The following is a 15264-nucleotide window of genomic DNA, read 5'->3' on the forward strand; positions in this document are numbered from 1 at the left end:
CCTTGTGCAGCCAGCGACTGCCACATGAAAGCAGGGCATAGCGGATCATATTTCCTTGGGGTCGGTTTCCAGACCAGGGGCTGCTGCTACTGTTTCCCACTCTGCAGGTCACCAGGCCTGCCTTTGGAGGGAAGTGGGGACACCAGACACACTGCCCTGCCTTGGCTTTGATAAAGGCATCTGTGCCGTTAATGCTTCCTATCCCATTGCCTGGAGACTCGGAGAGTGAACGGTGAGAACAAGCTCTGTGTTCCTTGACTCTGGGAGACAGGTGCTATTCTAGCCCTACCATGCAGATGAGTAATTGAGGCTGAGAGGAAAGGCAGAGCTGGATTCTACCCAGCCAGGAAAGAGTACAGGTGGAATTCACTCTGTCACCTATGGGGACAGCATGGGGGTGCAACACTGGCCCCTCTATAGTACAAACCCCCATCCTGCAAATTTGTTACTGAATGCCTACTCTGGGTCAAGTGCAGTCACTGAGGAGAGATGAGGAAATGCAGGGGAGCTCACGGTCCCTGTACAGAGGTAATAGCACAAAAGGTTTCAGTTCTCCCAAAGGCTGAGGGGTTCCGGGCTAAACTGTTGAATGTGCCTGCAGAAGACAGCAGCCTCCGGGTCAGCAGCAGGCTGTGGGAAAGGAAGGGTGGATGAAGAGGCCCATGGGATCAGGGGCTAAGTGACAGCCATACCTGCATGGAGCCAGATCTGTGCCAGTGTCATCCAGGGATGCAGTGGGCCCTGCTTGGGGGCACTGCTCTGCAGAGATGAGGCCACTTCTGACAACGCTTGCTCCACTCTTGAGGCTGCTACTGATGTGGCATGGACAGAGCCTGTGGGAGGTTTCAAGACTACGTTAGGAGTTAGAGGGGGGACCACAAACCGAATACCTAACTAATGACCCCCTCCCAAACACAGACATGAGTACAAACATACACACGCCTTCCCCAGGATGCGAGTTATTGTTCTTAAAGAAACCAGGGCCAACCAAGATGGCCCAGGCCTTTAGTTTCACCCTCTGTCCAGCTGTTCCTTTAGTCAACACACAGGGCACATGCTATGCTAAGCACTCTCCAGGAGCTCAGCCTGGCATGATGTGAGTGCTGGGGCAGGAAGGGAGCACAGCTCGACACACAACAGCATCAGTGATGGACTACAAGGGGATGTTACACAGCACCCTCTGTTAGGGCCAAAACCAAGTAAGTGTGTGGGTGCAGCAGAGGAAGGCCATGCTTGTTTCCTGGTGTAGTATCTAGAGTAGATGGCTGGCCATTCTCAAGACAGTCCAACTTCCTGTTAATTAGTGCAGCACCATGGATGGAGAATCAAGTTCTACGGCTTGACGAAGCACTGGAGAAAGTACATGCTTGCTCTGTATACAGCAGATGCCTGTTGTAAGACTGACACTGGAGTGGCGGAGGGCAGCCTGGATGCTTGAGCTTCAACACACACCTATTTTCTAAACCCTGTGTTCTTGAAAGACTATTGGGCACATGTGCCAGGCAAAGGCATAGGTGTGGTGTATGAACCAAAAATGGAGCGGGAGCCTGATGACTAGAGAGCATATCCTTAACCAGGAGCATACTGTTCCTTTAGTCAACTTCTTTCCAACATTCAGTCTTAGAGGCATGGCTCGGAATTGAGGGGAAGGTTCTCTTATTATTTTAACTTAGAACTACTCATATATATATATATATATATATATATATATATATATGTGTGTGTGTGTGTGTGTATGTATATATATTCACCATATATATATGTATATATATATATTCACCTACAACTTTCTTAATTTATCATTTATCAGGAAGTTCAGCATGGAGACAAACATTGCAACATTGTTAGCGGTAACAACTATCAACTCATGAAATTTACAACATGAAAAAAGCATGTAAAGACTAATGCTCACTATGCAAATAAATTTAGTTCATTATATATTGGGTAACATAAAATTGTGAATGTAAAAAATATCTCAGTTGGGCTTTTGGATGTTCTATTACTTAGTCACATTATTACTATTATTATCATTACTATTATTATTCATAGGCTACTTATTTTAAGAGGCTTGGTAAGCTGTGCACAGTGTTTCATGCCTCTAAAACCAGCACTCAGAAAGCTGAGACAGGACTGTGAGTTTAAGTCTAGCCTGGGCTAGATAGTAAGACTGTCTCAAAAAACAAAAACAAAACAAAAAGGAGGTATGACCTCAATAGCTGGCCATCCATATTGTTTAACTGTTTCAACGAGGTAGAAAGATGGATTCTTCTAAGTATGCTCAGGTTTTTGATGGGGTTTGGTGGACAGAATCCAAAATCTACGGAAGGAAAACCATTCTACCTCCCATGGATAAAACCTAGGCAGACAGGCTTTGGAGGGCTCTGGAGAGGACAGCAGCCCCAGGAGGGCCCTCGGTGTTCTCCAGAGAAAGCTGCTGCTCAAGAATGAGGAAACTGATGGGACGATGATACTTCATAGGGGAAACCCTGAGGCCTGGCTCGGAATCTACCCTGCTCTAGATAAAGTATGTCTAGAGCTATTATTTTTAATATAAATAGCAAAATAGTTCAGCTGCTACAGGTATTTTTGCTTGTAGTTTGTTGTAACCTTTTATGTGTGTATGTACATGTTCATGTGTGTGCTGGTGCATATGAACATGTATAAGTGAGTGTGCAGAGCCAAGGGACAACCTTGGCTGTCACTCCTAGAGTGTCTACTTTGTGTTTTGAGACAGTGTCTCTCAGTGGTTTAGAGGTCTCTGGAAGAGGTTCTCAGACCCCTTTAGATGCTAGAAAATTATGAAGACTCCGAAGAGATTTATTGGGCTTTGTCTACTGATATTTCCACACTAGGAACTAAACCATGCTCAACATGTTCACTTATTTAATTATTTAAGGATAATAATGCACTGTGGCTATAGAAAAACTGTGCAAACTTTGTCCCACAATCTACGGATCCCTTGCTAAAGAATCTGTGGCTTTTGGAGGAGCTAATGTTGATTTTGGGATAAGTTATTTTGTCTTTTGCTCAAGGAAGGGACTACATGGTTCTTACTGAACTCCTGCCCAAATTATTTTTCTTTGCAATATCTATAATGTGACAGAATTAATGTTTAGTGTAACAATACATTTCACTCTGAATTAAGATATGGCAAGTGATGATGATGATGATGATAGTGATGTTGATGGTGCTGATGACAGTGGTGGTGATCAGTTTTACAGAACGTGTTACATTTTAGGCTCCGTGGATAGCATTTTGCACTGTTGAAGAGACAGAATTGAGACTTGAAGTGTCATGTAACCACTCAAAGCCATACAGCCAGTTGGTGGTAAAACCAGGATGCAAATAGTGTCTGGTTTTAACCCCAACCTCTACATGCAGCCATAGGGCTACCTCCTGCAGGAAGGCTGCAGCGAACCTCCTACTGTCTCTGCAGTAAGAGATATCTTGAGTCCTCAGAGCTTCCACACAAGTGCCATTATCACTGTGCAGACAACAGGCTTCAAAGTGGAGGAACTGGCCTTCCTTACTTGACTGTGTGGTTCTAAAAGACAGCAAGATGTCTTCTGTTCTGGTTTTTTCAAGTCATTACACAATGCCCTGCCAATTCTAGATACTGAGTAGGTGTTTGTAGAATAAATAATAGTGTGGACAGACATATCTCTCTATGACATCCAGAAGAGATTGTGTATGTTCAGAGTGGTATGGCCACAGACTATGTGGCACTGAGAAGATACACATGAGTGTGCTCCGTTCTTCCTAATGGATGGAAGGCTCTAACCTTCATTGCTTCCAAGGGCTTTTTCACTGTATCTGTCATACTTCTAGAAATCTCAGGCACAGAATTAAAGACTGATGTCATTTAGTGACTCTCTTCCTCTACTGCCACTAAACCACTGAAGAGAGCAGATGGAGAGGGCGATCAGGAATCCCTTGCTGTTCTCAGTCAATTCCTTGTTACATGTATCACACGGGCAGAAAGCCTTGCAGTGATGAAATCGAGATATGAGAGAATTCAGAGGCTTTTTATAGCAGACAACAAACAATAGTGGCCAAAGTACACAGTAGTTAGCATCTACTGTTCTTTGCAAAGATGTAATAAGTAAGTCTTCCACTGGGTTAGAATTTGGAGGAACAGCTAACAGCACAGCAAAATGGCAGCCTGTTGAGTAGAACTGAAATGGTGAGTGGGAGTATGTATGTGGTTGTGACTTATGTGGGCACACAGTCAGAAATGCTGGTGCTCAGCCATCTGTTTTTTTTTTTGGTTTTTCGAGACAGGGTTTCTCTGTGTAGCTTTGTGCCTCTCCTGGAACTCACTTGGTAGCCCAGGCTGGCCTCGAACTCACAGATATCCGCCTGGCTCTGCCTCCCGAGTGCTGGGATTAAAGGCGTGCGCCACCACCGCCCGGCCTCAGCCATCTGTTTTTAAGGAGCTCTTCTTTTCTCACCAAAGCAAATGCACATTGTGCGTGACCCAGGGGAAAAATGGAGCCAGAGTCTTGGAAAAGGAATCCGAAGGAAGACTAAAGGACATATTTCCAACTTGAAACCCAAGACTCTGGAGAGATGTTTCCACATTATCAGGTTCAACAGATGAGCCAGGCAACGTGCCCGGGCTGCTCCGCATCTCTTATTTATCACACTAACTTGAGCAGCACGTATCACTGCTGTGACCCAGGGAGCACAGTGTGTGTGCTGCAGCTGCCATGCCCTGCAAGGAGATAAAGCTTCTTTTCCCTTAGGACACAGCGGCTGGGAAAAGTCACTGCAGGTTCAGCTCAACTGGAGCTGACGGAGGCAGGCGAGACTATTCCCTAAAAGCTGGCCCAAGGTTTGTGAGCTAACTGCTCAAATGGTCCAAAGGGTAAAATGCCTTGAAACTGGGCAACCTGAATTTTCTTGGCCCATGTATTTTGTTATCCTCCTGCCATGAAAAGGCTGTCTGGGACACCTGATAAAAAAGGCTAAGGGCCACCTGAAGAACTGTCCTGGTTCCTAACCCAGGGCTTCTTCTAGGTTCAGCTAGTCCACCTTGGGAAGGAGGAGGCCAGGAACAAGGGTGGAAAGACCTTTCTGCATGGTGGAGAACCAAGACCTCTGGTGGACATACCCAGCCTCTGAACTCCTCCTGAGCTTTCCTATCACATGGAGAGCTGCTTCAGAAACCCTGCCATAAGGGGGACACTGGCAAGGGCTGGCTTCAATTGCTTTTCAGCCGAAGCCTTGGCCAAGCTCCTTTGCACCTAAGGAAAGAGATGCCTGTGTTGGTTTCATACAGATCTGAGCTCTTCTTAGAGCCACCAGAGTTCATTATCAAAGGGACCCAAGAGGCAACAACATTGTTAGGTAAAATTAGGAGGCTTACTTAGGTGTGGTCACCCTGCGCTTTCACAAATAGAGGCCCTGAGTGAAGGGCACACATTTCTCTTCTGGCCCCCTCTTTGTCTGGTGGGACTAGAAAAGCGGCTGTAGTTACAAGAAGCCTGCAATTCCTTTCTCTTCTTGTGTCTTCTCAGCATGGAGAAGATAAAACCTTCATCTACCTAGTGACCTGGTGCTTATCCCAGAGCTAGGAGCAATTGACAGTTGTCGTGTTACATGTGAGAAACATCCTTCACCAAAAGAGAGACAGCAGTAGACACACAGGACACATATTGCCAGGATTTGGGCAGCTCTTTGTGCCCAGCCCTGGAGGATTACCTGGGTTATTTCATCTGAATGTGGGAGAGGGATGGGGCATGTCGCTGCCACACCCCTCTCATCACATTCTTTCTGCCCCTTGCTCCTGCAGCCCATACCTGCCTCCCTCATATCTCTTCTGAAAAGAAACCAAACCACTCAGGCATCTGGTGTGTAGCAATCACTTGCTGTTGGAGCTCAGATCTCATTTGCCTCTGTTCCCTAACGATTCAATGTTATCTGTCAATAGACTTTATTCGCTGTCCATCACCTAGAAGCTGTGCTCCTAAAACAATCAGAGAAAGGAGAGAAAGCAGTCCTTTGTTTTTTGTTTTCCCCTGAAGACCCTGAGTTCTCAACAGCAATCTGAATGACTAAGCATTCTGCCAGTCAGCCTGCTTAGAGAATTCTCATTTTAACAGGGAAGCCTGTCTCTCTTTTTTTTTTTTTTTGGTTTTTGATTTTTTGTTTTTCGAGACAGGGTTTCTCTGTGTAGTTTTGGTGCCTTTCCTGGATCTCGCTCTGTAGACCGGGCTGGCCTCGAACTCACAGAGATTCACCTGCCTCTGCCTCCCGAGTGCTGGGATTAAAGGCGTGCGCCACCACTGCCTGGCTGGAAGCCTGTCTCTTAAGGCAGGGCCTGGCAATGGGTCTGCCCAACTCTGCAGCCAGCTGGCAGTGGTGGCCTGCTCATCTCCACACCTGCCTCCTCCACTGTCCTGATGAAATTAGCAACAGCTCTCAATTTTTGGAGGAAGAAGCCATGAGAGAGGCCACTCCTAGTTCAGCCTCCAAATCAAGCATATCATCTGTACATTTGCGTGACAGTGACAGTTTTGGTTCTCTCCCCATAGTCCTCGGGGGTTAAGATTGGCCTGTCTGCCCTTTCTGAGGTAGTGGCTCTCCCACTGTGTTATCATACATCTTCCTTATCTGTGGGCATCACCATCTCCCCTCTCTGTGGCATGTCTATCAGTGTGACAGCAAGGCCAGGCAACAGCAGCTTAGTGGACAGCTGCTGCCTCCCACTGGGTTCCTCTAACAAACTTAGGCCACTGTTCTCAGTAGAACTTCCATTTTATCCTGAGTGAAGAACAGATTAGGATGACCACACCCACAGCTCCAAGATGACTCAGCTTTCCAGCCATTTAACATAGTCTCAATCAGTCGACAAAGACAAAACGTCTTCTCCTGAGAAGGGGAAGCTCTTTCCGGGGGAGAGCTTTGGAACAGGAGCCCATGAGGCAGGGAGAGACAGGGCTATGTCATCTCCAGGGGGCATGCGAGGCTGAAGCAGAGGTGCCAAGGCTGGTGGGCCAAGTAGCCACACAGAAGCATGAAGGGAAGCCATTCACAAGCATGCAGGGATGCCAGCTGTCAGGGTGTGCCACACTGGTGGCTCTGGTTGGAGACAGTACCTTCTGGAGGACTACAGTGGGCAGATGCTTGCTTGGAGGCTTACCCACCCCGCGGCACACTCACTCGGCCTGGGGAGGCTGTTCTGAGCCTGGCATGGATACTCGTTCCTGGGGCATCATGGGGAACACCTGCCAGGCCTAGTGTTGCCCTGTCTGGACATCCACTTCTATACTGACTTGCCAATTGCTTACAATCTCATTCAGCCTTGTTTAGAGAAAGGCACCAAAGAACCAATTAAGGAAAATTATGTTAAATTAATACTGACTAAACATAAATAGCAAAGAAAGGTTATATTTGAAAAAGATTGTATCTATCAAATAAACTTCTCAAAAATAGTGGGGGATATCACTAATGTTCTCATACATATATTTTTTTTTTTAAAAATCTATTTTATTAATGAGAAACAGTTAAAATATGCCATTTGGCTATACACTACCAGACTGTAATATTCATCAACGTCTGAGTGTGTGAAATTATCACTAGTCATGATGGAAAGTAAAAAGCCATTTCTGTCTTGCACTCTCCTCCCATCCGATTTTAGACTACGCTCTCTCATTATTCTGTTTATTCTCCTCTCCAGGGGATTTACTCCCAAACAGAGCAGCAGCCTTCACAATCAGTCATCGGAAAGTTGGAGCCAAGAGTCCCAGTCAGCCTTGTTTATTTTATTTCATGGAGAGGGGAATGAAACTCCATCCACCTCTTCCTCTCCAAGAGCAACTGCTAGAGCCCCTGAGTGTGGAGGGAGCCCTGGCCCAGCCAGTCTCTTCCAGATGTTCCATCGGGAGAGTCCCTGCTTCCAGGGTGACATCTCCAGGCACGTGGATGGGCCTTAAGCTCAGGATCAATCACTACCAAATCACACAGGTGTGTGTAATTATAGCACTACTTCACATTTTTACAGATGAGGAGGAATCTTCCTCTGCAGGATTGGCTCTTCTCAGGGACCTGGATGTACCTTATGAAGAGTATTAAAGTCTTTTGTATAAGTGTAACAAGTCTCTGTTGGAGGTTTAAGTCTAGTTTTTGAAAAATCAGATTTAAACTTTCTCAGAGAAGCCTAGGGTTAAAGGGGTGGGGTGGTAAATCTTTTTATGGCTAGCTTTAATGTAATGAAAATACCTGTTTTTCATTACATTAAAATGTACAAAACCAAAATGTACCTGTTTCCTATTATGGATTGCTTTTTATTTGTGTGTGTGTGTGTGTGTGTGTGTGTGTGTGTGTATACTAGATGGTGGCCACATGTTACTATGACTACTGAGGCCAGAAGAGGGCATCAGAGCCTTTGGAGCTGGTGCTACAGGCCACTGTGAGCCACCTGATTTGCTACTGAGTGCTCACTCTGGAAGAGCAGGAAGTACCCTTAACTGCTGAGCCATCTCTCCAGATCCAGGTGGAGGGCTGGGAGTCACAGAGGCACTTCTCATCTGCTCTCTGTGCTCTTCCTGCCTGCCTTCCTCTGTAGTCCTCACAGCAGCACTGCCTCAGGCTGCGGCTCTGTTTATGTCCTGGAGTCTCAAGGACTGTGCCCCAGGTGGCAGAGCAGGCAAGCAGGTAGCAGTGAGAGATGATCACACCATCCCAACATTCGCACCCCTCAAAACCCACAGTACACATTCGACAGTCGGGGAGGTGTGACTCTGGAGACCCTCCCAGGGTTAACAGATTGGAAGGCTACTTACTAACTGAAAAGAGGGAGGGGAAGCCATGAAAGTGTGCTTCTGGAGAGTTGCCTTGGGACAACAGATCAAACCAAAATTAAAACCAAGAAACAAAACAGTTGAAAACTCAAAATTAAAGCTAAGAAAGCAAAGAAGGTTCTAATAACCTTCCAACTCTAAGTCTGGCTGGCTCGAATCAGATTTTATTTTTCCACTAACAATGACTCTTGTTTTAAAGTAAAGAAAGGCCAATCAGACATCCCCGTCCACACTGACATGTTCACCAGGCACATGGAAACTGACCAGTTCATGCCATGTGTTTTGTTTCCAAAGCAGGAAATTCCAAAAGGAAGGGGAAAACAATGAAACCAGCAGGTTTTGGATCTCCCCACACATTAACTCCAACCCTCTGTCCATCAAAGTGCAGGGCTGGGCTGGTGTTCATTGCTAGGAAAGTTGATTGGAATTCTTTACAATTAGGTCAAGAAACTATCAGTGGTTTTATTTCTTATACTAACAAGTTGCATCTGCAAAAAAGAAAGATCCTTGGGACAGCTGGTTACTAGCTAGGCTCTCCCTGAGGATGGGACAATGGCTCATGGCTTCACTCAGAATAACCACAGAATACTGTTTGTGACATGTCACATTTAGCAGGAAGCCCAGTGGGTGCTCAATGCTCCAACAATTTACTAATTAGTTTGATTTGAAGGGTCACTGTAAGAGCCAGAACTTCAGAAGAAACTCAAGACTCCCAGGATGGTAAACACTGGCAGGGTGCACAAGCTGGTGGGTTTGTTGGGCAAACAGTGGGCAGTGAAAACATATAACATTATTCTAGAACCACAGGATCTCATTTAAGACAACAAACTCAACAAAAGCCAATGTAAGAGAAAAAACATTTTTTCCCCTTGAAAAATCAAAGTTGGCAATTGCCCCCAGGCACTGTATTAAGGGAAAATGCTGCTCTGAGGTAGATGAAAAGATAACATAAACAGTTTATAAATATCACCTTTATCTTTCACAGAATTGCGGTTGCCTTGAAAGCAGAGCTGGGAATATGTCGTATGCAGATGAGTGAGGTCAAGAGTCACTGCTGGTGTGAACGTGACTTTGGATGACCCTTTGTTCCTGTCCTGTACAGAGGCTTAGAGAACAGCACCCGCCAGTAAAGCCACTAGACAAAGTGGCTCTTCCTGGCAGCAGCCCTGTTACGGCTTTTGTTCAGCATGTAACAGCATTTGGAACAAAGATGAGCCTTATAAATCACAGATGCAGATTAAATCTGCGGCACTGCTGGCAGGAGAGCGAACGTCAAACAAACGAGCGGAGGAAAGCAAGGACGGGCTCTCCCGGTGAGCACCGTATTTAGGTCTCTTTTAAGGACTTCACCAACCAGGGTGTTTCATTTTAATATGGGATTTTTTTTTTTTAAACTGACGAGTCCTGGAACTCCCTAAAGTTTCAAACTTTCAAAATTTCTGTATTACATAAAAGCAAGATTAGGCAAAGATGCTGTTCAGTCACTACACACTTTCATGATAGAGACCCTGTATCTTCCTTCTTTACAAGTGAAAACCGGCTTCCAACACCATGTCTCAAATGTGCTCTGTGACCTGCTGGCACTGGCCTCAGAGGGGAAGCTTCCGGGAGCAGAGCTCTAAGAGCTTTCTATTCGATGTTGACAGGCAGGCGAATGCCATCTTTAGATTATGGCTTTCACTGTTATATGCAGTTGGAATTAATTAACTTCCAAACTGAAATACAGACTTTTTAGGATGAAATTATTGGCAAAATATTATAGCTTGCCTTTTCTTTTGTGTGTGTGCCTATACATGTGTGTGAGGATACACGCGTGCACGTGTTTGTCCGGGGCAGAGATAATTTCAGGTGAGGTGTCTCTCTTGGTTTTCTTTTGAGACAGGGTCTCACTAAGTAGCCCTGGCTCACCCAGAACTTGCTTTGTAACCAGGCTGGCCTCAAGCTCTGCCTCTAGACCTGCCTGCCTCTGTCTCCCAAGGATTAAAGGTGTGCATCACACCCTTTGGGCCACCATGCCAGGTGCCTACCTTGATTTTTTAAGACAAGGTCTTGCCCTGGTTTGGAACTCATCAAACAGGAAGGCTGGCTCGACCCTGAGCCTCAGCAACCGGACTGGCCCTGTCTCTCCAGCCCTGGGATCACAGATGCTCCGTGCTGTGCCCTGCCTTCAGGTGGGTGCTGGGAACCAAACTGAGGTCTTCTTGCTTCTGTCTCAAGCACTGTGTCAACAGAGCCATCTCCTCAGCCCTTGACTTTGCTTCCCTACCTTTATGCCTGCTCCAGGAAAGCACTGAAGGACCCAGGAACTAGAAGGGACACTCTGAAAAGCTTCACTTGTTTGGCTTGGGACCCCATCTCATTCAGCGGAGGTTGGAATGTGGTCACTGTCTGCAGCCTTGGCTTTCCTTCTGTCCCCAACAGTTCTGGATTTTCAAATAAGAAAAATCTCTCCCTGACACATTTGATGGGGTTTCCTAGCCAGCTTATCAGTTGGAAGATTATCAGGAAACAACACACCAAGCAAATGAAGGGCATCTAAGAAGAAAGGAAAAAAACCATGTTTACAGAGTGAAGGTTCCCGGTGGGGACCTGAGTCACTGAATGAATGAGCAGCAGGGGGCCACACAAAGATGTCAGGTTTGGGATGAGAATGAAGAGGAGAAGACACAAACAGGTGGAGAGGAGACTCGGTTCTTGAGAGAGAAGAGGAGGAGGAGGAGTCTGACACTAAAAAGTGAAAGAGAGAAAAAAAAATGAAAGCAAAAAAACCCAACAACTTTTAGAAACACAAAGAAAAAATAAACTAGCTTTTAATATACTCACATAAGCTGCAAAGAAAAGGAGGTCACGTGATACAGTCACCCCTCTACTTGAACAGGATACAAGTGCTTTTCCAAGAAAACAAATCTGTTTTCCACTGGCTACTTAATTGTTCTACAACATTACGGAGTAAAAATAACTCTGATTTCCCTGGGCAGATTCAGCAGTGATCCACTGAAAACATCCATCTTTAACCTACAGCATGCAGGGCCTTCTGCTCGAAACCCCTCCCTTCCTGACCGTCCACAGATTGGTTTTTCTAAGAAGCACTTATATAATCTTCACTTGAAAACTCAAGTTTCCCAGTGTGCAGGGGGCTTAGTGAGATGACATGTCATGGTCCCAGTCTGTGACAATGGAATGTAAGCTTTTTGGGTGGTCTCTTGCTGTGTGCAATGGTTGGCCCTCTGGAAAGGAAGCTTGTACTGCAGCCCTCAGGCCTGACAGCAGTGGGAGGGGATTTTGGGGTGACGCAAAGACCACCACAGCTGCAACCAGAAACCTTCCCCAACAAAATGCATCAGACGTTCAGGTTAAAAGCTATTTTGCTTTGGATAGATGTCTGGTAAAATTGACCAATGATTAAAGATAAGCCCCCTTGCCCTACATCCTATTTCAAAGGCAAAAGAAAGAAAAACATTTTCCCCCCTTTTATTTCAGGACTTTTTCCAAAGAAAAGACAATGACTCAGAGCTTCAACACTGTCCCTCCACTGGCTGGGGCCTACTAATGGGAGCAATGAGGTCAGGGGACAAGAGAAGGATTTCATGTTCTCTAATGGGCTCTCTAACGTAGTACCTGTCTGCTTAACAAAGCTCAACTCCACTCTGCTAGCTGTGGTGGATGTGGTTGGGCCAGAGCTTATGTATGCGAATAGCCCTCATGTTCTTTCAGAGATCCGCACGTGGATAATTTCAGAGGTGGAAAACTCGATTTCTGTTCCTCAACAACTTCTGGAATCGAGAACACGGAGTCTACACTGTGTAACGTCCAGGAACAATCAGGATTTATGGTTTATATTTCTAAAAGTTCTTATCATTCATATATATATTTACATATATGCACAAATGTATAACTTAGTGATGGGAATTCATTATCTTAGTATCTCTAATCTGGTACATTTAAATTCTAGAGGAAAAACAAAATGTAGACCAAGACAACTACAGCTTCTCAAGGGAGTCTGTGTGTGGCGGGGGCTTCTGCCCTGTGCCCCAGAGTAGCAGGATCAAGACAATGGAAAGCTGCTATTGCTTTAGCCCATGGCCTCTCTCTGATGTCAGCATTGTGTGACTTTGCTTATGTCAGATGCCCTGGGATTTAGGGGAATAGGCATCGGGCATGGCGTGGACTGAAAACACACTGCCACCTGTCAGCTTGGTTCTCCCAGACAGAATCTGATTTCAGAGCTACTCCGGTTAGACTAAAGTCGCGCTGACCTTCCATTTTTCTCTTCTCTGTAGCCCATCTTTACTGAATAAGCAGTGATACAGTGGATGTTAAAATTAGCTAGCCTCCACCAGCACCACATGAGCCAAGGAAGAAAAACGCCTGAGATAGCGCTGGCTGGGTGAGAATCCAGAATGTAAAACACGGGGTCATGGAGCCGTTCAGAGTTCTGAAACAGAATGAGGACGCTGTCTAGGGATGTGCCGGGAGGTGAAGGACAGCGGACTGTGGTGCACACACAGAGTGACTGCTCCTGTGAGGGGCAGGAAATAATGCATGTACTTGTTCGGAAGGTAAACAGAGATGCTGTTTTCAGGAAGAGAGTGATGGTGATGGAGGTGAGCTTCTCCATGGCACACCTGGAGTTAGCTTTGCAATTTGAATTGCAAGTTCTGTTTAATGAAATAAAAATGAGAGGAACAGATAAAATCTATGGGCAGCTGAGGTAGAAAGTCCATCCATAAAGGTGTGTGACTAAGGTAATCATGCTGCCAGATACCTCAGAGGGAACCAGACTAAAGAAACAGAGGCCTCGTTTCCCCTTCAAGGTGAAGCTTCCTAATTCTTCTGGCTTACACTATCAGTTCAGAGTGTTTGTGCTCAGTGACAGACTGCCCCTAAGAAGGCCTCTTTGCGCTCTGATCCCTGGACTATAGGTTAAATGATGCTGTGTAAACAGCAACAATCCACAGCAGGTCAGACAAAAGGGGTCTTGGAGGGTTCATTTACATAGTGCAACAAGATAGTTACTGGCCTGCTTATGGGAGGGGGTGGTCTCCACTGCTGTTTGGTAGGGACACAGGAACCAGAAGCCTAGACTCCAGATATGATACTTGGACTTCCTTGGAATAAGGGACCTTTCCAAGGGATCAGCCACACAAGTGGCACTAAGGTAGAGAAGGGAGAAGAAATAGTGGGCCATGACCCTAGCGAGGGCCTGCGTCCACTTGGACAACACGACACCGGAGGCTTATCGTGTGGAAGGCACTCCTGAGAGTCCCAGGGAAGACCTCCCAGGAGCAGAGGGCAGCAAGAAGAAGGGCCTTATTCGTTTTCTGCGGCTCTGTTACTGATAACAGCATGTAAGTCTTGGAACCTGAAGAGAAATTAAGATCCAAGCCAGCCGAGAGGGAAGAGCTTAGACTTAGTGTGGCTGTTCTCATGGGACACTGAGGAAGAGGCTGAGGGGAGGGCAGCCCTCAGTGGCCACAGCAGCTCTTGGGAATCAGCTTGAGTTTGGGCAGTGGCCATAGTTGGTGTCCCTGGTTTTCTTCTCTCCTTGTCCCAGCCTCACCTCATTTTGACTAGGGCCGACAGTCTGACCTTTCCTTTCTACAAGGACCTTAAAAGCCCCCCGGGATGACTGTATCCACAAGGCAGGGCTTTGCCTTGGAGTCTGTGCCCACCCCCAAATACTGATCAATGCGGGGTGGGCTACTCCAGGAGTGGCCTGTGGTTACACCAGTGTGCCTGTAAACAGTATTTGCTAGCCAAGTGAACTCTATCAAGTCATAGTTTGTGCCATTTCTTGTGTCCAACAATCATTAAAACAGGGACAGGGGCTTTGGCTGGAACTTTGCAGGCTGATTTTGAATCTGGAGCTTTGGCAGGAATGAGTCAGTAATAGCTATGGGATGGTTCTGGAAGCACCACCAGGCCCCCAGACCCAATCCTACCACCCCTCTAGGACTGGGATTTCCAGAGGATGTCAGGAGCTGGGATGTGGCACACAGACAGGAAAGAGACCCAGGGGCCCCCATGAAGTTATCCCATAAAAGATGAAGTGAGCCACATAGAGACTAACAGTGTCCCTTGTTGGGTATTGAGGGGAGAAGTGGCAGAAGCTGATTCTAATGGTGTTCTAGAACTACTTCTAAGGCTTGAAACTGAGTGAATTTCATTATGTTTTGTGGGTCTGTGGAGTCCCCGGATTGTCAGTGACGACGCAGCATTGCTGCCGGAACTGCCGATTTGGAGCTATGAAAACTGGGGAGGTGTGCTTACTTCCCTGCAGCCAGGAGCTGTGGGCACATGAACATGGAACACACTACCCCCAGAGGCCTTTACCAGCCAATCAGAAACATTGCTCAGAGGCAGTAAGTGCCATGGGCCACCACGTGGGGCCAGTAGAATTAGCAGCTCAGAAGCCCCTGCCACTCGCCAGGTGCTCCTGCTGGAAGCACGTGTGTTGATG

General features: G+C 46.4%; 1 protein-coding gene across 6 annotated transcripts in view; it reads right to left on the bottom strand.

The window, feature by feature from the left end:
* Positions 1 to 15264, bottom strand: part of Ttc7b (tetratricopeptide repeat domain 7B) — a 216825-nt gene that overhangs the window by 33364 nt on the left and 168197 nt on the right. For 3 of the 6 annotated variants that reach the window (XM_052738767.1, XM_052738768.1, XM_052738771.1), the window contains 2 exons: positions 8787 to 8837; positions 693 to 833 (listed from right to left, as the gene is read on the bottom strand). In XM_052738767.1, the coding sequence (XP_052594727.1) occupies positions 693 to 833; positions 8787 to 8837 (192 nt within the window). Of the gene's footprint in view, positions 1 to 692; positions 834 to 8786; positions 8838 to 11369; positions 11532 to 15264 lie in introns of all 6 variants that reach the window. The other 3 variants (XM_052738769.1, XM_052738770.1, XM_052738772.1) reach the window with 2 other exon arrangements.

Source organism: Peromyscus californicus, unplaced genomic scaffold, assembly GCF_007827085.1.
Source record: "Peromyscus californicus insignis strain IS unplaced genomic scaffold, ASM782708v3 Scaffold_15__1_contigs__length_86483966, whole genome shotgun sequence".
Classification (NCBI taxonomy): Eukaryota; Metazoa; Chordata; class Mammalia; order Rodentia; family Cricetidae; genus Peromyscus; species Peromyscus californicus.